A 26,491-nucleotide genomic window follows, 5' to 3' on the forward strand; every position below is an offset into this window, starting at 1 on the left:
CTGCTCCACACCGTAGGACCGTCTGTCCATCCAGATAAAGTGGCCTCTGAATCTCGGTTCTGATTTGGGGGGAGTGTGGGGTGGGGGTGTGGTTGTCATTAAATCCCCCTCCCTCCCTCCCTCCCTCCCTCCCTCAATTTCCATCCTGCCTCTCTCTGTTTTCCCTCTCCTGTGTTCTCTCTCTCTTACTTTGTTCATTCATTCACTGGCAGCAGTTGCCATTTCTCGTTGTTTATGTCCTTCTTGCAATCTATTCATGTTACTCCTGCTACTTTGCTACATTTTACTCTCTTTCTCACCTCTTTCTCTCCCTCTCTCTCTCTCTCTACCTCCCTCTCTCTCTCTATCCATACCCACAAAACCAATTTTCAGGTGGACACTGCAGGGCCGACCTCTAAAGTAAACATCCCCCTTATTCATTCACTTCTCCTCAGCATCCTCCTCCTCCTCCTCCTCCTCCTCTTCTACCCCACCACATACTTGCTACCACCATTGCATCAATGCCACCCACCCCACCCCCACCCCCCTCACACACACACACACACACACACACACACACACACCACACACACACACACACACAAAACCCCCACCCCTCCGTCCCGTCTCTCTCCACCCTCCACACCTCCAACCTCTTCGTTTTCTGTTTGGAGGAAAGAAACATAGTATGTGGTGCAGTCATGAATTTTAATGGCGATGCTCATTTTGAGCAAACAGTCTATCGGCAAGGATCCAGATATACATGGACACACACACACACACACACACACACACACACACACACACACGCTCACACAAACACCACCACCCACAAAAGAAATTAATTATAGTAGAAGGTAAAAGAGAGGACAAGAGGGTTAAGTAAGAATGCAGGAGAAGAAAGTAGCGAAAGATGGTTCGCGAGAACGCGAAAGATGGAAAACCTCATCTGTTCCTAGAACAATCTGTCATCTATCACACTGATGGAAAAACAGGAAGACAGGACGGTGATGCTGAGAAGAGACAGACTTTTATAGTTTTTGTGTATAAGTTTCCATGCGTTTTCAGCTCCCGCTCGTGCCGCGGATGCTGCATATAGCGTCTAGACAGGCAGAATATAGCATGAATTATGCATGTAGGGCTGCTCTCATTCAGGGGAGCCGTATTAATATTATTACATATGTGGCAATATACCGCAGGGTAGAGGGTGACGGAGTCTTGTCTATGACACTCAGCAGATTGGGATAATGTATACTGGCACAAACACACACACACACACACACACACACACACACACACACACACACACACACACACACACACACACATCAGCGCGCACACACTCACTAGTGTGAACAAACTCACAGAACCTTATAGTTGTGTGTGTGTGTGTGCACGTATAGACATAGACACACACACACACACACACACACACACACACACACACACACACACACACACACACACACACACACACACACACATACACACGGCCCAAGAAAATGCAATCTTCTCAGCTGAAATGAAAAAGGAAGCTTAGCCTTTTTGGATGTTGTGTGTGTGTGTGTGTGCGTGTGTGTGTGTGTGTGTGTGTGTGTGTGTGTGTGTGTGTGTGTGTGTGTGTGATTACTGACTGTTTGGGAGGGAGTGATGGGGGATATTAAACGATTCAAATGCCGTCTCTCTTGCTCTCCTCCACTGGAGAGACCTGAGACTGCACCATGGCCCTACACACACACACACACACACACACACACACACACACACACACACACACACACAGACACGCACACACGCGCACATTCGGCCAGTCCGTTCTGTCAGACAGGCCAATTTAAAAACACACACTGCCAATTAAGTCCGAGGCAGCATAGTTTCGGTGTGGACATTGTTGTGGAGCAGTGTACACCGATCACATGGGTGTGTGTGCATTTTGTGTGTTTATCTATGCTCTGTTCCCAGCAAATTGCTTGTTTTAAGACCAGGAGGAACAAAGAATGTGGATGATTCGGCTGTGGTCCCTGTTGAAATGTCTGCAGCTATTTCTCTTGCTTGTTTTTTTTTTTTTTTTTTGTGTCCTTTTTTTTTTTGAGGAGGGGGTTGTGAACGACTGTAGCCATTCTGTTGATGATTACTGACCAAAACACAGTCTCCCGTAGGATGAATGCACGCTATTGTCCTTTAAAGAAGTGTTCAAAGGCAAACAAAGCACGCAGACTGAAGACAACACTGAACAAAAACTGGCCCTGGAGATTAAAATAAATAGCCATGAGAAAACAAAGACTGCAAGTGATTGGGATGCTGCGTCTGACGGGACGGAGGCTGCACGTGGAATTCATGACCTGCACATAGAAACCCAAATATTTGCTGCGGTTGTTCACCGGCGTTTATTGCTCTCTTATCGTACCCATGATGCATTTAGCGGAACCTCTGTAGCCTCACGCTAAGTGCAGCCTGGGGATACGTCCACAACCCGCAGCAATGCTATGCATAAACCACAGTCCCATTCAGTGCTTTTTACTGCAGAGGTGATTTTGGACACTTTGGCTCTAATGTTTAAGCACATGGACAAACCTGCGTCCCTCCAGATTTTGCATAAGGCCACTTTATAGCTGGAGGAAGCCTGCCAGTACTCAATAACTCCCACACTTACTTTCAGCAGTTCATCTTATTAAATACTGCCTACTGTGAGGTAAAAGTACCACAGGGAATAATGCGGAATGAGGGCAGATCAAGGTGATATTCAAAGAGATGTACATGGGAATTTTTTTGTCTTTTCTTTTTCTTTTTTTTTTCATATTGGTACAATGAGCCTTATTACTTGTTCATCACAGGTGGAAGTAATAACATGAGATGGATCCAAGAAGTGAGCCGCAGTTCACAAAAAATCACCAGATTATCTTTAGCAGATTTACATCCATCTTCTAGAACACGGGAGCAGATCCCTGCTGTTTAAGGGAGAAGGTAGGACACACTTGGGACAGGAAATTTTGACGACCCAGAGAAAACCACACACAGGGAGAACATGCAGACTTCACCCAAAAGGCTCTCAAGAACAACCAAGACTCAAACTAGGAATCTTGTAGCAACTAATAATGTCTTAAAGGTCAATAACATAATACTTACAAATAATGTGCCTTTTCTAAGTGTAACAAGGCAAATAAAGCAGTAAAATGTGCTGCATAGTATTTATCCTTTATGAATTAATAGTGCAACTATGCCATTAACTCTATCGTTATTGAGAAGTAAACAACCTCAACTCTGCAAAAATGTAAGTTATTTCTCGGAAAAAGTTACATTATTGACTATGATCACATTGTTATGAGGCGATAATTTTACCCACTACACGTGGCCCAGCAGACTTGCAGTGTACATAAAATCATTATGGCCTCAGTCAGTTTTAGGAGCAGAATTCTGCTGTGTATTGATTTGCTGCTTTACAGATAAAACTAGGCAAAGCCAGGTCACACCCCACGCTGTGAGTCAGGCCAAATACCTTCCTTAACCACTTTATTGATTAAGATGCAAGAACAAAGGTCTCGACTTGACGACTTGAAATGTCTGTGAATCGGTAAACTTTCTAAAAAAAAAACAACACACTTTTAATACAAGGTGATAACAATTTTACTTTAATCATTCACTGTACTAATGATTTCCATCCTAATCACAACAAAATGCTGAACGATTCTCCAAATTCATGAATTAACATTAGAGTGAAATTGGAAATATCTGAATGACAGACGAACTGGGACCACTGACTATCACAAAAAACATTTTGGAAAAATCCAATAGATTAAAAATATAATGCTGCATTTTCTCTTAAATTGAACCAATTAAAAAAAAAATCTACTTTAATCAAAGTCATATTGCTTAAAACCCAAAAAGTCAGAAGGGTTGTGAGGCCACGCTTTCACGGTCTATCCATACTGAACATCAAGATCAAGCTTGATTTTCAGTTTTCAGCTTTATAACAACATTTTAAACATTGTCCCTGCTTTGTTGAAGAGCGGTTTAGTTTTTAGATATATCCCTTGTACCATAAATAGAAAAGTATTTTTAAAAATAACATTCTCCACACCACTTTTCAAATTGTGACTCTCTTTGTTTTGCAAAGGACACGCTCCATCGGGACCTAATATTTGCCACCCGCACAACACAGCTCAATATGAACGTATTTGTTCACAATAGAAGATATTGATCTGGAGCCCTTGGGATGAGATAACACAGCAACAGCAGTGACACCAATAATGCTAATGCTAGTAATTTATCGTAGCAATATGAGGTCAGACGGACAATTACTGGCAGTGCTTAAAATCCGAGGCTGGTCAAAACGTGGGATTAAAGACTGGATAGCTGCTCTGTGCACGTGATAACGAGAAACTGGAATGTAGGAAACTGTGGAGTGGAGAGACGACACCTGTAGACTTCACTGTGCTGACATGCTCTCAGTAACTTTGCTTGCATGAACACTTTTTTGTAATTTTCTCATATGATTGAGACACTCTGAGAAACTAGATTACATGAACATTTAATAATGTGATCAGCTATGAGCGCCTGATTTAGTCAGTGGATCAATTTCATCACACTCTGCACTGTGTAGTTTGGCATTTGTGGAAAGTTCATGTGATCGCTCATCCAGCTTCAGGATTGATCAAACTTATTGAGTTTCTCTGTGCGTTAAATTTGAAACTGCAAAGCATGATCAGCAAGAGATTTCTTGCATTGAGCAGTTGTGCTAACATCTCATTCTCTCCAAAACACTGTGCGTGTTACATGGTGACGTCAAATATCATGCGTGGCCAAAGCTAAACAAACCTACAGGCTTGTAGTAGGATTACACCGCTGTATGTAAAACTAAAGCTGACTATCTTCTAAGTACTGTTTACTTGTTATTTTGGGAAGGTGGGCTGTGGCTCCATTAGTAAAGCAGATGCTTAAAGGAAAAGTAATTTTTTCATGAATGCTTGTTGAATCACTCAAATTATTAACTCATTGAGGGGCCACATATAGGGCAATCTCATCTTGAGTGGGTCAAACTGGTGAAATATACATATATACATATATATGTATGTATGTATGTATATATATATGTATATATATATATATATATATATATATATATATATATATATATATATATATATATATATATTAGGGCTGTTGCGGTAAACCGGTATTGACGATAATCGTGGTATTAAAAAATGAAATTTCAATATCGTGTTCAAAATACGCCTATGATAATATCGTAAAGAGGATCTAGTCCCGCTTGAAACGTGTTCAAGTGTATTTTCAAAATCCGCTCCTGTTCTTCCGCCCTGCTTCGTCTCCCTCCTGCAGCACCCCAGCCTCTCCCTCTCCCCTCAAATGTAAACACAGCAGAGCAGCGGTAGTGGCACGGCTCCTAGCTAGCGTGGCTCCCAGTTAGCGAGCGTCACGAGTGAACTAAACATGTCGGCGGTGGCCGACAACGACAGCGAGACGCTCTATCCTAACCCGAAAAAAGTGTGTTTAGCAACACTGACTGCACGTTGAAGCTAGCCGGGTAGCAGTGGGGCCCCATTAGGTAGGTTCCAGACGTGTCATTGTAATGTGTCCGGTGGGGTTTCAAGTTGTGTCGCTGATATCCGCTGTCTTCTCTGCCGGCCCCCTTCTAGCAACTAACCGGTGAGTACTCGGAAAAGGGCCCCATGCGGGGGATTTTCGACACGTTGTCGTTGCAGCGTCTAGTGTAGCGCCTTAAATTTGTCATTGAAATTGACTGATGTCAGCCGTCCCTCCGCGCCCCCTTCAGCTCGGGGCCCTAGCCAGTAGCGGCGCCTCTGGCTGGAGAGAAGCAGCTGCTGCTCATTCCGCCTCGGATTTAAACAAAAAAACAAACAAAAATTCTCGACAGTGTGGTGGTGGTACAGGATTTCACCCCAACAGGGCCCGTGGGTTTTCATAACCCACCAACCCTACGTACATTAGGCCTCTGCTGTGGATCCTCTGTTAATCAGTTCATCAGATTTTAATTAGTTGAGTGTAACTACACTTTTGGTATGCAGTTGTACAGTTACTGTTCTCATATTGTTTCAACACCTCATTTGACAGGTATTCTGAATGGAATTCATCTGGGAAAAGAGAGAAAACAAACAAAATTAAAATTAAAGATGAATCTGAATGTTTGTACCATTATTGGTTAAATTTTTGCTGATATCGTGATAATATCGTTATCGTGATATTTTTTGCCCATGATAATCGTGAAGAGAAAATTTGATATCGTGACAGCCCTAAATATATATATATATATATATATATATATATATATATATATATATATATATATATATATATATATATATATATATATACATATGCATATACAAAATAACATTTAAATTTAAACTTGTTTTTTTTTAGTTAGTTTTTTTTTTGTTGTGGTGCAGAATATATGTGATGAAAATGTCGATGCTTTCACAAAACCAAACAATGCTGTCAAAAATTACTGCAATCTCAACATGAAGCCAATTTTAATGATGCCTTCGGCTTCAAAATACAGTGAAATGTCCAGAAACCTTCTCCTGTTGCTGTTACAACCTGCATGTTTTTCCAAACTCACCCTGACAGCATTAGCTTTGAGGCTAATGCTAGTTTGCTAGCAGTAACGTTCATGGCGGTGTCCCGGGTAATTCAGCTTAGGTCTCAGTGTGGGGTGGTGTCTGCCACTGCTACTCAATGTATTCTTTAAAATTTTTACCTTTTACTTCATTGTTTGGCGAGCCGGACAATTGGACAAAATCCAAGCTCATTCTGATACAGCCCTCGACAAAAACATTGGCAAACCTGCCGTCCGCAAGACAAGTGAGGTGGTGTATTAGCAGGCAGAGAGGATGGATCTTCATTACTCTGTCGTGATACTCTGCACTACCGCATTAATGGACACTCATTAAGCCCTTGAATGCTGCAGCCATGTTGTTCACTGTAAATTAAATGCACTGGAAGCTGAAATATAAGTGTAGAGTGCAGGGGAGAAACATTCCTGAGAGTACGACTGCTGTTTGTTCACCGCCGGTTCTATAGAGAGCTGATGAGTGCAGACTGAAGAGCGGTTTGTTCTCTCATTGAGCCGCTCCGGCCTTGCAGCCGCTGCTGGAACAGACTGAAGTGTTACTTTAACTAAGGTAGTTGATGGCATAAAAAACAATTAAAAAAAAACAGAAACGATATTCATCTTTACACTCTAATTAAAATGTAACTTGAATAAAATATATTTTGTAATTGTACAGTAAACGTGTAAATAACTATTTTGAGACCTTTTATTCTATCATACAGTATCCCTGTATTATAACAGTAATGGAAGAAATCTGAACAGATTTTTCATTAGTTCATAGTTAAAACTGCTCAGCAAGTATAAGGTTAACAACATATTCTGATAAGAGTAAGGTACGAACTGAGAAAAAAGGGCAAAATTAGAGTGAACCAGCCTCTAAGCAGTGGTAAATTCGAGCTTTCCAAGAGTTTGCAGCCACTCCGTGTAATAGCATCACACTGACTGCAGATTAATACTCATGCTTGCTCATGCTACAGTGTTGTTTTTGCTCATGTTGCCTCATATTGTAATAAAGATCCCGTCCCTCACCATGGAGTAGCCCGGGTGTATAAAACAATTCTCTGAATCATGTCACTGGCAGGCCTTCAGCCTGTTCACCACAGCCAGTCCTCTTTTAACTACACACTGGTGCAGTCACAGCATCAGACTGCAGTGCAGAGGCAATACAACCACAGACTGAATATCACCTTTAAACTACTATAAATAAATAAATAAATAAATAAATAAATAAATAAATAAATAAATAAATAAATAAAAGAAAGAAAGAAAAGTTTAAATCCCAACTACTCTCTCTCAGACACAAATCCACAAAGGGAAGTCTAATTTTCATAAGATGGGACCACCAAACCACACTATCCACAGCCACAACTCTGTCTAATTAGCATCTAGTTACCAGAATAAACAGCAACAGGATGCTTACATTAACTTAGTTTGTTCCAGGAATAATCCTCTGAGGCAAACAAAAGTTTTCTGCGCCGGCTCAGATTGCTCATTAAGACGGCGTTCGCAAATAAAGACCATTTGTATGATTTTTCAAGCGTGAATGAAATCACTTAAACTGAAAGACAAAAACAACTTCAATATCACAACCACACGTCTTCCCACGGAGTTGAATTACGAATATGAGAGTTCAGCGTGAATTGAAAAGAGTATAAACTGGCCCTTAGTCTGATTTAGCCACTTTAGCATAAATAGCATGACGTGTCGCGCTTTCAGTCATTTTTTTGCTTTTTCTCAGACAAAGCTGCACCTCTTCTGTTTTCATGTTAAAGTAAAATACTTCAACTGTTATTGTTAATTCTGAAGCAATTAATTAAGCGGTTGATTCTTTGAAAGACTTTGATTTTATTCATCATATAGTTTTGAATGAAAACACACAGGGCCAGATCTACTCGAGCTTTGCATATATTAAATGGACATAAATGTGATATTAATGCGACGCGCTGAGGATCGCCTACAACACACGTTTCCCTTCATGAATATGTAATATTGAAGGTGTTTCGCACAGACAGACACAAATTACTGGGAGGAGTTCATGCGAATTGATAATAGTACAATGTGCACTGTCAGGTAGGTTTTCATTGTTTATGCTTGGGTCTGTTTACAGGACAGAAAATGAGGAAATACGCTTTGCTTACAGCAGATATTCTGCTGTTAATGTGGTGATAGGCATTTATTCGGCTGGCCCAAAGCAATTGTTATATTTAAACTTTAATATATGAATAGTTTGTGTTGTGTCCCTTCTTATGTATTGCAGTTTTTTTTCTGAATCTACTCCGACTCCCTTCAGGTTCATGCATTGTAACACTCAGATTTGTTAATTTCCTCTACCAACACGTCTACCTCTCACATTTAATTCTGCGCTTGCTGGGGCTCAGTGTGAACACCAAAACAATTAAGTTTCTGCAAATTGGCATGCTTTACATCAAGCCAGCAGCTCAAGGTGTGATTACCAACGTCTACGCTAAATTCAGTTAACCCTGAATTGTCAAACCCTGTATTCTGCAGCGTATTTTGAAAGAATCGAATGTGCAAAACTTTGGGAAAGTTTGGGAACCACTGAGTTACAAAATCATTACATAAAACCTCTAAGCTAGAAGTTCACAAAAGTTGATAAACTTGCAATCGTCATGGGTTTGGCAGGGTGATCTGCTATGAGTGACCACAGCATGGCATTTCTTCTGCCTGATAAGCAACAGTGACCTATTCTAAATAATCGCAAACACAGTAAATTTGTAGGTCTAATTGAAAAAAGCTCCCCAGAGAGCTGTGGAAATGAGCTAATCCTGAATGCCCACCGGGAGAAATCGCATCCTCCGTGCACGCAGGTGCGCACGTTGGCTCAGTCAGCAGTTTATCTGCTCTGGGACAATCAATAGATCTTGATAATATTCTGATAGTGAGGAATTGTCAAAAGTGACCCTGATAACGTGACGCCACGTTTTTAAGCTGTAAGCGAGGAGCCCGGATGGATTCTGTCCACACGCAGTGAATAATGGATGACGATGGACGAACCGACAGTTGCAAAGAAGATTCACATTCAGGAGGCAGACTCACGCTTGTGGTTGTTCTTGCGCTGGAAGGGTAGTGTGTGTCGCTCCGAGTCTTCTTCGCCCTCTTCATCTGCCAGGTGTGTGTGAGTGTAATGGTAACTCAGCCCAGGGCGGTTCTTATAGCGCTTTCCACAGACTGGAACACAGACATGCAGCATGTGGGTGTAATTCAACCCGTTCAACCCGAGGCAACATTTGCTTTCTTAATCATCTGCAACGTCTTCATGCTTCTTCCTTCAGAGGTGGATGTGAGATGATTTCACCTTTTCCCTCGTGTATTTCTGCACACCGTCATGCCGTTCATTGGTCACAGGTCTTTAGGATGATTATATATATATATATATTCATGCTGCATCTTACACTGGTGTAAAATCGTGCTGGTGTTTCTACAAGTCCTAACGGGCTCGAAGCAACACGGCAGGGAGAAACCTGAAGTACAACACAAAACGATGTGATGCTCACTGTCACAGACGTAAGGCTTATCCCTGTCTTCAATGGCAGGCAGCTCTTGTCTCTTTCTCATGCCTCCGACGCCATAGGCCTGCAGGGAGGACAAACGCACACACACACACACACACACACACACACACACACATAGCAAAACACATGCACACACCACTTGTAAGAAGTCACGCAAAATATACACTGGATACACACTAAAAAAAAAAAGTTTTGAACTTCCCTTCTTATTACATAAATTTTTCATGTGCGCACACAAGGAAAAAGACTGTAACAGCACAGCATTTGCCTTGGTGTCTAAGTAGCTACGCGCACACAAGCACACACACACACACACACACACACACACACACACACACACACACACACACACACACAAATACACACACACACAAAGCACACGCACGTTTGCATTCTAATCATCTGTTCTCAGCATAAAGCTCCACTTCCAGCAGGAGGGGGCTGATGACACCTAGCAGGGGAGCAACAGTACCAATTAGCAACCCTGGTGTCTGTGTGCAAGTGTGTGTGTGTGTGCGTATCTGTGTGTATGCGTGTGTGATGATTTTACAAATACATTGTTAACACTTGATTATCCTCCCATAGGAGGATATGCCCAAAAAGCATGTGGGAAGTACGAACCTGTCTGAGCTAATCAAAGTTGTAAAAAGAAAAAGAAAAAAGAGAAAAGAGGTCATCCCAGCATGATTTAAATCACCGGGTCTGTTTGCATTTATTTGTAATAACAGTTGGACTGTCAGATGGCATTTAATTACAGAGTCTGGTATGCCGTGAAAGCACAAAATGATTTCCGACAGTTAAAACCACCATATTCTCTGATGTGGAATTAGTGACATTCCTGTACATGGAGTTACTACAGTTTCTCCTAAATTAATTGGAGGCTTTCCAGCAGCAAAAAAAAAAAAAAAAAAAAAAGCCTGATTACTTCACCAGCTGTCACTGGGAGCTTCTTTTTGACTTGAATTATTTATATCTTAACAAGTCAAACGAGACTGAACTTTCACCTGAAGCCTTCAGCGGCGTGACGCTCCTGCAGCGCCGCTCTTCCACGAGTGATACTTCACACTTTCTCAAAGAGGAGGAACAGAGAGGAAATGTCGTTTCTGTCTCACCCGTGCTTTGGTACGGTTTTTGCGCTTTGGGACATCTTCCTCCATCTCGTCCACCTCCAGCTCATGTGGGAAATCCCCGACAAGCAACTTCTGCGAGGGGAAGCGTAGAGACAGGAGAGGTGAAGAGTCAGACCTGTGATTCATTTTCTCTCCGTCGCTGATCTGACAGCATGCTCATGATAAGCAGGTTTGGGCTAATTTAGATCACATAAACACGAGTCTAACTCTGTCCGGTAGGGCCATCGTTGGTCTTTGTTTTTTTCTTAAAAATGAATGTTGGTGCAGCGTGATGAGTCTGAAATATGAATCTGTGAAAGAACAGGACTCAGCACCATCGCCTAAAAGAAACAGGACCTGGGTCTGATTACATCTTTTCATTCCAGCTTCCTTGTACAAAAAAGACATGATGGTCAGGGTTATTTGGGGACCCTTAATCTGACCGGTGACACGACTTTGCAGTGTTGGCTGGAATAAGATCAGGCTCCTACAGCCACAGTCTGGATAAAGGAAATAGAGGAAAACACAAATGTACATACCGTCTGTCTTTATGTTTTTGTCTCTTTATGCAAAAGTTGTCATTTAAATTGCACAGTTTTTAAAACTGCTTTCCTTGGCTGAATCTTCCACATGAACTGAAAGCTGTTTCCATTTCACTGTAATACTACAACATATGATTCATGATTTCCTTGTTTAAACAGGTGCACTGTCCAAAATCCAAAGCATTAATTCATGAAGAAAATCAGGGAAGTTACAGGAAAACGAAAGATCAAAACCAAAAAGCTCATTTTCGATGGGTCAAGCTCGACAAACACTTTACAATTACAATACATCTAAATCCGAAATGACTCTTCCGAGCATTTCTAATGCTGCAGTTTCACTGGAAGCTTCTGATGGCGATGAACAAACCGAGCTTCATGAGGAAACAACTTTTTAAAGTGTCTGGTAAGTGAACTAACTTTAACTCCTAGTTGGAAGAGAAAAGATGTATATGAACGTATGATGTTTTGCAGTGTGGGAACCACCCAGGAGGGCAACAGTGAGGAGAAGCCCCTCGATTAGAGGCCAGAACAGCCCCAGCTCTCTAAAGACCACTGTAAGCACCCTGCCCCGACTGATTAACTGTCCATCTGAGACGCACAGCCACAGCCTCTCGCCGGTGAAACACCCCAGACAGATGGGCGTGAGGTTCAGCTCATAAAATTAAACTTTATTTACATCTACTAAAAACAAAAACATTTCCGAAGTTGGTGTGTAAAACATGCGAACGCAGTCCCTGTAAAACAACAAGCTGCCACGATATCCCACACACACACACACACACACACACACACACACACACACACACACACACACACACACACACGCACACACACTGTGTGCCAGAAGGGAGCTGTCAGAGCCGCGGGAGCCGGTGTCACCGCCAAAACACACACTCTGAGAGAGACAAAGGCAGAGACAGACAAAGAAACACAAACACAGAGGGTGATACAGGCAGATGAAAAGAGATAGACAGGCTGACATGAGAGGAAAACAACAAGACGTGGAAAGAACATCAAAGACGGAAGGAGAGAGGGAGAGAGGAGTGAGAGAGAGGGATGAAAGGGGAGCGGGAGTCTCACCTGACACTCGCTCATTGGCTCCTCTTCCTTGGTTTCTACCTTCTTGTCCAGGGTTTCCCCGGCGAGCAGCGACTCCAGCACGGGACCGTCTGGGATCCCCCCCTCCTTCTTTAGAGAAGCCTCGTAGTCTGGAGAGCAAGACAATTACAATCAGAAAACAGCGGCGAGCTCACGTTCACGCTGACATGCACAGTTGGGCTGACAGTGCCCCGAGGAAACTCAATTTGGCTGCTTGATGAAGCTGCAAGAACCTCAGATTCTGTACCCAACACTACGATGACGATCTGCATGCTACTAACATTTGATGGGAAAGTTTACACAAGTTGTTCTGTTCCCATTTCACACTTCCTGCCGTAAATGAGTGGCATAATGCGACCTGTCAGCGATAATTACGACTACACACGAAGCTTTTTTTACAGTTGTCAACACCATGTAGCCACTGTTTGTTGAACTACTTTATAGATCAGTCAGTCATTGTCAAAAGAAATGTTCACTGATATACGGAGTGTCAGGCTACATTTTTGTTTTGACTTTATTGCCGCTGACAGTTGGAACAAGCTAACATAGAAAACCCGGGATATTTTACTCGGTACTGTCAGCCTAAAAGTCTATTTAAGAAATACTGTTCCTCTGAATTGAAGTGTGGGAGAGAAGTGGTTCTTTTACACAACTCGAATTCTAAAAGCGGAGAAGGTTGCTATCCAGAGAGTGACTAGACGAAATGGCAATGAGTCAGTGTACAACCGAGGAGACGGGGAAACATCCGAGCTCTTCACTGTTTTACATCCGGCAGACTCATCAACAGAGACGGTACCTCTTCAAGCTTTTAGCTGTCACATTTGGCCTCTTTTTTACCTCTCTAAGCAGCGCGCGTTGTACTTTTGGCAACAGTAACAGTATTTAATAATAAGAGGAAAGTACGATAAATAGCTGAAATACTAAAACGTATGGTGTTGAACTGACTTATTGCAAACTAAGAAACATATCTTGGTAAAAACTATATCTTTCATCAATTTGTTCCCCCATTTGGGGTCAACACAGGCACAGAAATGATACACTGATAACAACAAAACAGACACATGTTGCCTTATTACCGATCTTGAATTCGATTGGTACAAGTCGCGGATCTTCCAAGATGTTTAGCCGTCTCTTCTTGCGCCAGCATCGAGCGGGATACGTGTACAACTGCCCTGGAGCGTGACCTGGAAGGCAGACAGGCACAGCGCGGTTATAGGAAATGTCTCCAAGTTACAAGTTAATGCATTAAATAACAGATGATAACAGAAATCAGAAATCTCAGAAATATCAAACTCAGAGAGCTGGAAATGACTAATTACCTAATTCTGGTGTTTTTGCATCGTTTTGTAGAAAGCTTAGACTCAGAACAGAGACTGTTAAAATTCTTTTTACAAATTTCAACACACGTAAGCTTTAGGTTTTCAAACAAACAACAACAAAGTTTAAAAATAAAAGCCACTCAACAGTGGAACATCAGTTGAATTTTATTAAAATGAAGTTTTAACAAAAAGTGACAAACAAACCAAACAAAAGATCCCAGTAGCAGACACAAGCCTGCAAACTAAAATCATTAATGCACCACAGAGCTACACACACACACACACACACACACACACACACACACACACACACACACACACACACACACACACACACACACACACTGCGCATCCTCTCTGGAATAGTTGGTGCCAGCGGCGTATCATTGCCTACAGGGGAGTCTGATTCACTGCCAAAATACACTGATGTTACAGAGAAAGAAAAAGCTATGAGGAAACACCCTTTGGGGAAAGTAAAATAAGAAAAAAAAAAAGAAAAAAAAAAAGGAAAAAAGTTTAGGTGTGGAAGGTAGGAGGCCAGGATACAGAGGAGGCGGAAATGAGAAAGGCAAGAAGAGACAGACACAAGCAGAGCAGACGATGGAAGGAAGCCGTGAGACAAACGACTGGAGAGAATAATTTGTGTAACACAACAGCTGGACAGCAACACACACACACACACACACACACACACACACACACACACACACACACACACACACACACACACACAAGCATACATGTTTCGGACAAGGACAGATTTCATTTAGTTTCTGGAGGGAGACAATAAACACAAACGTTTCTTAAGATGCATCCATTCATCTTTTAAACTGCTTTATTCAACTCGGCGTGGCAGAGTAACTACAGGCAACATCAGCGCACGTCCTGGACAGGCCGTCAATCCACACAGGGATAACATGCAAACCAGTCCACACAGAAAGACCCCAGCTTGAAGTCTAACCACAACACCACCGCGCGTCCCATCGTTCTTATATTTGTTACCACTAAGGTATTAAAAACTGCTGTCGTATTAAGATAAATGTATAGGAAGCAATAATACGTAGATCCACTGTGAGGCTGGTATGTTCAGAGCTGTTATAATGATACTGATATTTTAGTGGCTGATTTGATTTTTACAATTCTGTAAGATTTTTATGAGAAACAGTTATGCAGTATTAGGTAAATCGAGATGTGTTGAGCTTCTAACCAAACAGAGACTAAAACAGTGAGAGCATCTGATGACTTTAAGGTCAGATCAATACATCAAACTGTCATAAAAGTGACTAATCCACTAAGAAGAGCAGCCTTCACTGAGTTCCTTTCTTCAAAAAACGAAATAATGCTGAATGAGACTTCAGAGAAAAACAACTTGAAGACATTTTACCATAATAATTAATAATAACAGATTAATATTGAGTTGACTGTCTACTGAAATTTAAAAACCCATTATTTTATTAGGTCTATGCGACTCCACTGCTTATCTTTATTATATATGTACATCTGTGAGAGTTTGTGTGTCTTCCCGAGTACGAGTGATTTCATCCTACAGTGTCTCTGAAATCTGTGTGTGTGTGAATCTCAGTGTGTGGTGGCCTGCCGCTGCAGTGGTCCAGGGGATTCCCTGCCTTTTTTGATTGATTTCAGCTCTCTGTAACCTGAAGCTCACAAAGAGACATTTACAAGCATTATTCACTGGGCCAGTGACAGCTTGTGAAAACCATGAATGTGATAATGTCCAGTAATGTAATACCAAACAGTAATGGAACCGTTTTTTTTATTTTTTCAATGTAATAAGGCCCACGATGTAATAACCTGCAAATAATGTCATAGGAAATTTGATCCTTTATAGTAATAACATTTTTACAATAATGGAATGATTTAAGAAGCATTAAAGAATAAACGCTGCAGCCAATAATGTAATAATGCATAGATTAAAAATAATAGAGCTGAATTTCTCAGAAATTTTGCAGGCTTTATGCAGTTTGCTCATCAAAAACAACTGAAATGGATGGGAGTCATTAAAAAAACAAACTTTTCAACACACTCAATCATGAAAAGTGAAAATATTTCATTGTTGGATTCAGAATAGGTGATATTTCATATGCTATTGGTCATTATTACAGCGCTGGTGGTTACTCAGCTTGTTTGTGTCTCAGAAAGGTGAAAAATCAGGATTCGCCAGAATGTTTGGATCTTCTGCACCTCCACAGAATTGTCCTGACTGACACTGCTAGTGCAGTGAAAGCCACTCACAGGTAAATATGATGCCTGACAAACTTAAACAAAGAGCAATGTAGTTATTCCTAAGCTGGGAAATCATCAATTCTGTGTGATCGAAAGAAAGGAGCAGAAACGCAGACAAGCCGGTGGACACACACCTGGTCCACGGTGGTTCTTCTCCATCCAGATGTAACAGTTGCTCTGAGCCACGCCGGTCTGCGAGTCGAGGAAGGGGAGTCGCATGGACCGCTCTGCACACAGGCGGGCATTGTAGCTGCGGCAGTGCTCAATGGCCTCCTTATAAAACTCCTCACCAAGACTGGGACGGAACAAAGAAAAGAAGGGAAGAAAGCAGGTGGGTGGGAGTGTTAGTGTGGGTCAGAGATGAAGCACGAGGTGGGAGCGCTGAACATCACCAGGGAGAGAAAAAAACACGACCCTGTTCATGTGCTGGTGAAGGGCAGCGGGGTTCTACATGTGTTTGTCTGTGTGTGTGTGTGTGTGTGTGTGTGTGTGTGTGTGTGTGTGTGTGCAACCTTCACGCGGCACACACAATTGCTTGTGTGTGTAAGTAAAAAAAAAGGGGGGCTGTGGGTGCACAGTCAGGGACAGTTACAGTGTGTGTGGAGGCGGGCCGTGGACACACACACACACACACACACACACACACACACACAACACTGTTAACCTGGGTCATAGCGGGAGCAGTTACACACTGACGTGCACGCATTGTTTCTACATAAGCACAGTATTCTCTCACCGGTACACGTGTGAGTTTGATTAACATTCAGCGTGATATTCCTCGCTTTGCCTCCCCCCCCCCCTTCCCTCCCCCCCTCCCGCCTTCGCCCCCTCATCCCTCAACCCCCCCCTTACCTGTTCTTGATGACTGCACCTCCAGATTGCCTGTAGGGAAAAGGAGAGAGAGAAGAAAAAAAAAAAACAATAGATATGTGGTGAGTCACTCCTCCACCCCACCCTTTTTATTCTTCCACTTCTTTCACTTTTTTCTTTTCGCAGCACATTTCCATCGCTCCCCCCGTCTTCTGGATCACGTCTCTTTACAGCTGTTTCTGTAACGTACATGTTTAATTTTGACATTCGGCCCATGGTTTCTGACTTTTTCTCTCCCTTTAATAAAGACGCTCATCTTTCTCTGCACTTCTCTTTCTCCCTGGATTCTTTAAGTCTCCCTCCTGTTAATCACTCCTCTCTGGTGTGTTCCTGCTGAGTGCAGACATCAAGGTCACTCTGCTATACAGACGGTAGATCCAGGACTCGCAAGAGTGCGTGCGCACACACGCACGAATCGAGCGACAGCGCGGGAACAACATCAGACCTCACGACAGCCGCGCAAGTAACGATTTTCGGGATTGTTTCTCTTTCTGTGCAGCCGCTAAAGGTGTGACTAATTAACCGATCAATTAATTTAGCCAGACAGGAACGCTTGAAGTAGAAGTGGATTTGCGGACAATTTATTTGCAGCTGCGTGGCGCGGTGCGACAACATGAAGGCACCGCTACTAGATTCCCTTCCAATTTGCCAGTAGCCTCCCGTGGCAAAGTCAGGCTAGTAAAGGTGTTAGGGAATAATCAAGAGATGAAGCAGAGCCGGAGATATTGTCTGGTTTATATTGCCTGCATTATCCATAATGCAACTTGACCTTGGACTCTTCAGTTTCTGGATTCAGAGTGTTTGCCAGTAATGCATCCTTAAGATTCTTGCCTCCAGCAGGAATGAGGAATAAAGAGATCTACGTCAACACAGATTTTATTATTGTCATTTTACAACTTAGGGCACTAAGTTTGTGCATTTTGAAGGCGCTCAATTGAGGGGTTTATGTGCGTTAGGCCCCGTTCATACAAACAAACGTGCTGTAAATTGTATTGCTTCCATGTTTGATTGGATGAGGCCCCACACCATGGAGTTGGACGTATAAGTGGAAGAAGGTATCAAACGTATCAGTTCATTACTGCAAATAAATTGAAATCTGGCAAAACAAAGGGGGGAAAGGGGAAGAAAAAGTGCAATAGGAAAGACAATTTAAAACAAAGGAAAAAGAAGACCAACAGAAGGTATTCAGGAAAGATTCCATGTACTAAGAAGGTGTACAACAGAGAAACTATCTTCTATTAAAGTCTGCCAATAAAAATGATCTGAGACCAGCTGACTAAATGTCTCTCATCTCAATAACTCTGCTAAAGCTATTTTTTAAAAAGGCCTTAAAAAAGAGGTGCTTTTATGAACCACAAAACATTTCCAGACATACCTGATACTCCATATTCATGGAGGCAAATGAGCTAAATCAGCATTGTCAAACACATTTTAGATCAGGAGCCACAAACAGCCCAATTTCATCTCGACTGAGCCAGAGTGGTAAAATAGCGTTATAATGACCATTATATTTAAACTGTAAAGGTTTTCTTAGTTGTCGCACAGAGCACATGTGATGAAAACGTCTATATGTTTGAAAGACCAAATAATCAATTCTGAAAAGGATTAGAATGTAAATATAAAGCCGCTTTGAATGATACCATCTGGTGCAAAATACAGTGAAAAGTAAAAAAAAAAAAAAAAAAAAAAAAAACTCTCCTCTAGCTGTTTTATTACACATGTTTTTGACAAACTAACAGCATGGTTTTTAATTCTAATTTGACAGCAATGAAGTTGCTTAATTTCATGGCCACATCCGCAGTAACTCAGCTCAGATATCAGTATTGTGTCTCTCTCAGTTGCGATTTGGTTTGGTGATACTGTGGGGGGCAGGTTTTGGTCCTCAGGCCTTATGTTTCACCTTCCACACAAGTATGCATGCAATATCATGTTTTCCTTGATTTTCAAAGGTGCAGACCTTGAGTGGAGGATGTCCTGAGAGTGTTTGGTTCTTTATGATGCTCACTCACGTAGCTTCCAGAGAAATATACAGTAGCTACTCACATTATTTACTTGATGCAAATAGATTCAAGTTTTCTTGTTTTTCTTTAAATAATTCTTTTACTTGTTTACTCAGGTAAAGCTAAGGTCCAAAAATGTAATAAAATGAAATTATTAATTATTAAAGTAAATATTTCATATCCATATTGAGCTGATGCGTGGTGTATATCCATGGATTTATAGCAGAACTACTTCAGCTTTAGTAGGAAATGGGTGGCAACATAATTTATTATTAAAACTTACTGTTTAATGTTTTGTGCATTTCAAGTTAAAGGTGCATTAAGGAGTTTTACAACCTTAAAAATACTTATTTTCCACCATAAATATGTTACACGTTTTTAATGATGTGTACAATGTGCCCTGACATATTCATTACAAGTACCTCTAACAGCGCTAAATTGTCACTTGAAAGTTGCAGTGCCGGTCCGGCACCAGCATTTTTTTGGGAAGAATTTGAAAGGAGTGACGTAATGCGCGCTCCGGCTTGTTCAGTTTCGCTTTGTCCGCCATTACTCCGCCAGATGCTTAGTGAACAACAACTGAGCAGGAGCTTCCAGAAAGTAAGAAAAGACTGGCTTCTAGCACTGCCACAGCTCCAGCACAGACTCCACCAGGTAAAAGAAACTTAAATTTTACTTGAGAGCTACTAAACGAGCGAAGACGGAGTCCCCCTCTTCCATGCACGGGAGCCACAGGGGCAAGTTTTTCACTAAGCTGCATTACGCCCAAGGCCTGCAGGGGGCGCTGTTTCGCATAAAACATGCAAACTCCTCAATGCACCTTTAGAGCAACACTAAGGAGTTTTCAGTTTTCGTTGATTTTGGCGGCACCAGTGGACAAAAGCGGTAGTGTTTTGCCTGAAGGAATACTACAGTTCCCATGAGGACTAGTGCGTGGCGTCGTAAGATGCTGCTCCCGGTGGCATGCTGTCGGACTGAACTTGCCTACATTTGTTTCCAGTGGCTGTGTGAAGGACGGATAGCGACGAGGTAATGAATCTAATGGTGGCTAAACAATGTTATATCATGATGTGACGCGTGCCGTAAAGCGGTCCGCACATTTGGAGATTTTGGTGTGCAGGGTTCCTACCACCCTCCTCATAGCTGCTTAGTCCAAGTGAAAGCAATACTGACGCCCTCAGCCCGTGACAGAGGGGTCATTCAACTAGTTGTAAGTCCATGTATCATCACAAAAGATATTAAAATGTTTTATTAAAGTTGAAAAGTTCCTTAGTGTAGGTTTAAACTAAATATATAATTAAAGTAATGAGGGCAAGGTCAAAGCAATTTAATAGCCTAAAATCCAAACTATGAGTGCTCAAGGTAAAACTATTATCCTTGAGCATGTTCAGGGTTATCAAACCCAGTTTAAATAATTTAGTTTAGAAGTTTAGTTATCTGTAAGTGTGACGTTCTGGTTGACTTTTCACCTTGGTCATTACATCAGGTTCATCAAGGTTGAAACTGGGAACTAAAAAAATTGTAAAAAAAAAAAATATTACTCAGGCAAAGTGCAGATCCTTCACAATAGTACCAGAGCAGTTGTTTTATTTCCCATGTCTGGTGGCGTCACGAGTCCCTCCAGAGCCACAAAAAGCTTTAAACAGCTTTTGACACATATTAGCAGCACAGCCCAACATCTATAAACTGATCCTTACAAGATTAGACAGCTCCAGTAATGTCCAACAAAGGGAATTCATTTGCCACCATATCACCACACATGAAGCAACACAGGCAGTGAACAACTTACACAACTAAAACCACACGTGATCTTTAGCAGAACCTCCAAGTCCCTCGAAAGCTCAGCAACAGTAATGGCCTGTTGTCTCAAAAACACGGAAAAGCCTTTACAGTGTCTTCAGGAATCGCGATTTGGGTTGAAAGTTCTTTAAACATATGACAGAGGAAAAAAACTACAGCTTAGGAGGAACAGAGGACACAGTAATCATTGCTGTTTATCAACTGAAAATTGTAAAATGAACATTTATGATAAGTATCAAGATTTGCCATTTCAGCAATGCCCTCCATCCTCCTCCATCTTCTCAATATTTTGAACACACTTGCTCAGTCGGTAACTTTTGTTCTGTCTAAAATAAAATAAAGTTCATTTTTCTGGTGCTTACCATTTAAAAACATGCCACAGTTTACTGGACATTTTCAGTCAAAACTTCAGGGCTGACCAAAACGTACAAACAACACATTTGGTAAAGACTTTGCTGGTGGTCTTCGGGCTTGGTGTGGACACTTAAACTTTATATGCACTTCTTTTTTTTTTTAACCTACAAAGAGTATTAAGTAACTCCTGATGAAATTAACAAGCAAGTTCATGCTACTTCATTGACACTGGAATGTAAATAATAATATGGTACCATACATTCAAGACAATATTGGCATTGAAATAACAAACAAAAGTGCCTCATACTATTTTATAGACCAATTCACCTGAAATTACAGCAATAAAGCTTTAAACAATTTTAATATGGGTCGTCCTACTGTGATGGATTGAAGGCAGAGAAATACTGCCAATAAAACATGCAACTGGGACAAAACGTGCAAAACTCCACAAAATATGTGAAAACTGTAGGATTCATCTTGCCTATAACTAAAATATCTAGTTTCGTGGATAGTTAAGGCCGTGGAATTGATGTTACGCTTAAGACGATGGACGTGCATTGAGCTCAGGGTCCTCTGGGTACGTGTTTAAAGAGTAAAGCTGGACAAAAGCTTGTAATCCTTTGATGTTCATATCCCGACATCATGCGCAGAAAAAGCCCACGAGAGACTGAAAATTTCTCAAGAAGTTGAAACAAGCTGACAGAAAGCCTCCTGACCTGCTGCTGCTGCATCTTGTGCTTTTCCAGCTGTACGGTGGCCAACAGGAAGGACCTGCAGCGGGTGGTGAGGTGGGCAGAGGGCATCGTGAATTAGCCCACCTCAGAGACACTGACCAACTACAAAAGAAGGTCAGCTGTATTTAAAAGGACCCGCCCACCCTGGACATCACCTGCTCTCCCTGCTGCTCTCTGGGAAGACAAACACACTCCTAGAGATCTCTTTAAAAAGACAGCTTCTACCCCTGTGCACTCACATTACCACCAACACACACACACACACACACACACACACACCTCCAACAACTCCCTAACCCTCAGTTTAGCTTTACTTATTCTTTATCTTACTCTTAAACTGTCAGCTTATTGCTGTTGTTGTTATTCTCGTTATTCTTAAACTGCAACAACAACAATATCTTTACAATATTTCAATATATATAGGCCCATTTCGGTGAAGTAACACTCTGATAACACTGTGCTTCCCAAATGTGACTCATTGTTTGTGTTCAACCAAGAACAAACTTGCAAGTACTCATGAATTTCACTTAATCCATGGGAAGTAATTCGGGATAAAGTAAATCAGCTTTTAGAAGCATTACAAAGGCTTGAGAACATAAGTTTAGATGCCCAGAAATTACCATATTTTAGTTCTATCTTCACCAAAAATCTAATCAGTCCTTTCTTTGCCCAGGGAAAATATCTCTGCCAAATTTGACTGAAATCACAATATTGTTTACCAATTAGCAGATAAAAACCAAAACCCACCCAAAGGCTTTAAAATCTCCTAGGCTGAGATAATTATTGAAGTATGCCTCCTCAGCACTCTGCGCCACACAACTGAGGTACAGAAACCATGAAAGCAGCATTTGTTTAAAAAAAAAAAAAAAAAAAAACTTTTTCACACATGAAGAAAGACAAAAGCAAAAGCCTCTTGTGACAATGTCAAGTTGAATCACTGAGACGCAGAGACGGATTCAGCCCTGGCATCAGACCGAGCAGATGCCGGTGAGGCATGGCAGCTTGTTCGCGGCATCTTGAAACCCTCCTAAACGGGTCCCTGCAAGCTCACGGGCCATCGCTGGACATGTGACATTTAGAAGATGTGATTGGGGCGCCATTATGTAGGGCAATTCTGTGCTCGTGTCCATTTATGTGTCACTGGGAATGAGCCGCTCGCCTTCCACCGAGGAGAATACGCTCCTTTACAGCTCGGCTCCTGTCGCTGGCGACGTGCACGGCCATCCGAGCATTTTATGGCTGCATTGGAGGTGCGTCACCAGAACTTTTCCTCACCTCGTTTCACTCTCCGCTGTGCCTCCCCTGTACACTGTACTTCATAACAAATGCACCAAGCAGTAAAGGCGCACGTCTAGAAGAAAGAAAATCAGGTTTGATCAACTCTGGATATCAGGCGGTGTTCACACATGATAAAAGTAACACCTACACAAATTTGTAAAATTGTAAATCAACCAGTAGGGGCCCAGCAGAAATGGAGAAATCCATTCCCTCAGAGACGAAGATACAACACCTGCTGGTTGGACATAAATAGTCATGAGGAAGAGGAGCAAACACTGACACACTGAAAGGTTCTTAAATTGTCACACACTTCAGAAGACACAGGCCTAGAAAACCAGACAAGATGCTCTTTAAAATATTAAAGGTACAATATGTGAGGTTTTAGTCGTTCCGTTGCTGTGCACCAGGTGTCAGCAGTGAGTCCAACGAAGCAAGCTATGAAACAATTGATATTTTCTGTTTGTATATTACACACTCTTTATTACTTTTTAATTTAAATATGTATACTGTATATTTTTAAAATTATTCTTCTTTACTATTTTGAATCTATGATTTATGAATGAAATCCTGTTTGTTTTTTTTCTGATTAGATGGGTATTTGCTGTTTCAACCAAAAGCTGTTTATCAGAGAACAGGCAGATTTTTCTATTTTTAAAACATTTTTCCTTAAGTTTCATGCTTTAGACTTCTTCCCTGTGGCCTCCTTGTAGTGAATTATTATAGCTGTTAATTGACTGAAATGTTTTAATTAGTAATTACCATAATTTTTGATGAATTAATCACAGTTAATCATATTCTTTAATATCTAAAATTCTGTGATTATAAATTTGCAGAGCATAATTCTTAGTGCTGTAAACTTAAATTGATGCAATTTAGTGAGTCTGTCACAATATACATATTGCACATGTTGATATTGCTTTGTGATATATTGTGCAGTCCCACAACAACGTATGGTTGCGTTAACCTGAGGAAGCTGAAACAGCTTAGCTTATTAATATAGGAGACCTTGCAAGTTCATCAAACATTATGGATTTTTTTTATGGTTTGTAATAAAATTTTAAGCCAAAAATATATCATAAGGTAGCTTTGAGAGTGATACCAAGACCAAGGCACATAACAAATTCATCTCTCGAGACTTCAATAGTGGCCAAAGTACGAGGAAGAGTGCATGAGAGGAAAAATATTTTAAATGTAAAATAGTTCACCCTTGAGCTCCTCGCACTCCCCCTCCCTCAGTAACCCCCCCTCGCCACCCTCCCAGCTCTCATTTCTAACCTGCTCCTTTCCATCCCTCCATCACCTCAATCCCTCTCCTCTCTGCTGCCTTCAGAGGTGCTGGAATAAGTCGGTCTCTCCCTCGATAATAAGTTGACAGCTGTAGAAAATGGCTTCTTTCAATTTGGGTGCTTCCAATCTCATTATATTGCGATAGGAGAGCCGCATGACTGTTTGGCTGTTTGGAGGCTCGCGCGAGGAGAAGAGCTGAGGCACTCGAGGCGACGGCTGAGAGGGAGATACCCGAAGAGGAAGGGGAGCTTTGGAGGACAGCACTTGAGGAAGGGGAGACGGAGGGAAGCTGAGACAGAGAGGAAGTGTGGTGGACAGGGAAATGAACACAAAGTTTGAGATAAAGCTTGATGGATACGAGATGTACTGAGCGCTCCAGTAACACGGCAGAAGCTCATTTCTGGATGCGCCGCAAAGATAAAATACTATAATTTTTTTACTGTAGCTCCCCGCCATTTGAGAGAGGCCTGCAGACATATTTTCACAGACTGCGAAAGCCCCTAACTCTACGTCAGACTTTCCAACATCGATTCGGACAATAATAATAATAATAATGATAATAATAATAATAATAATAATAATAATAATAATCACCAGTTGTCAGATTTGATTCAAAAGTCACGCTGAGTGGGTGGTAACAAAGGAAAGAGCGCCATCAGCAAACATTCCCTCAAAATGCTATCTCTTTGTGCCTGCTGGTTAGCTAAGTGTAATGGCAGACCTGAATAGCAGGAAATGAGCCGTTCTCGGTTCAGCGGGGGACGCCCTGCACTCCACCACGGTCCCACCAGCTCAACACAGACAACGTTTCAAAATCCGCTCGTGACAGCGAGGAGCATTTGTTGTATTAAGTTGCAGCAAGGATACTGTTAGCTGGCTTGCCCACATGGAAGGCCACATCAACAAAATGCAGCATCGATATTTCTCTCAGCATGCCAGCCAATTACCAGAATGTCGAACTATTTCTTTGACACAGACAAAAAAGAGGAAAGGCCCGGCCATACCAGACGGATGGTTAAGCCAGAGGATATTCCTCCGTATAAACAGAGGGACTCTCACTACACTGTGGCCGCTGTGGTCCTACCGGTCAAAGCAGTTTGTTGAAAACACAGACCGCAAGAAGTAAAGGAGAAACCAAACTGCCTGTCATCGAAAACCACACAGCCGAGGGAAGAAAGCAGAAACCTGATTCGACACAACCTCAAATGGTGGCTGTGAGCTGCAGTCAGCAGGAAAAACTAATTTTACATTTCCAATCGTGTCTCTTTTTTTTAAAAACATCCATTTCTATTTCTGGTTTGTTTCTGATATATTTTACACTAATGAATGCAAACAGACTGAAAAGCGCAGGGAGAAATAGCAGCAGCTTCAGTAATGAACTGGCGTATCGCCAGCTCTCCCAACAAACTGCAGCTGACTACCAAAAATGTCCAGGCAGACATGACAGACATGACAATCAAGCTGATCTGCGCTGTGCAAGGGCACAAAAACACAGACAGCACCTGTGCGCGCACGTACGTGCACACACAGACATACACAAAGTGAATGCGTACTTTCAGCTTGGATCAGCTGTGCGCCGATTTTCATGTAGATGCAGAACATGCCAGACAATGAACCTTTAATCACACTCACAAACACACACAAACTCAAGATTAGATGAGGAAAGAGAATGAGAGTGCCTGGAGCATGCAGACTGTGTTTCTGTGTGTATGTGTGTGTATGGATCCTGAGCCCACACTGAGCTGTCTGCCTCAG

The 26,491-nt window shown here is 41.8% G+C and overlaps 1 protein-coding gene across 1 annotated transcript in view; it reads right to left on the minus strand.

The window, feature by feature from the left end:
• Positions 1-26,491, minus strand: part of dpf1 (double PHD fingers 1) — a 49,677-nt gene that overhangs the window by 16,447 nt on the left and 6,739 nt on the right. The window contains exons 2-8 of the mRNA XM_030108100.1: positions 17,266-17,295; positions 16,548-16,708; positions 13,927-14,034; positions 12,833-12,960; positions 11,214-11,303; positions 10,084-10,162; positions 9,626-9,757 (exon numbers count right to left, since the gene is read on the minus strand). Coding sequence (XP_029963960.1) covers positions 9,626-9,757; positions 10,084-10,162; positions 11,214-11,303; positions 12,833-12,960; positions 13,927-14,034; positions 16,548-16,708; positions 17,266-17,295 — 728 coding nt within the window. The remainder of the gene's footprint in view (positions 1-9,625; positions 9,758-10,083; positions 10,163-11,213; positions 11,304-12,832; positions 12,961-13,926; positions 14,035-16,547; positions 16,709-17,265; positions 17,296-26,491) is intronic.

Source organism: Salarias fasciatus, chromosome 14 (genome assembly GCF_902148845.1).
Source record: "Salarias fasciatus chromosome 14, fSalaFa1.1, whole genome shotgun sequence".
In the NCBI taxonomy this organism is placed as follows: domain Eukaryota; kingdom Metazoa; phylum Chordata; class Actinopteri; order Blenniiformes; family Blenniidae; genus Salarias; species Salarias fasciatus.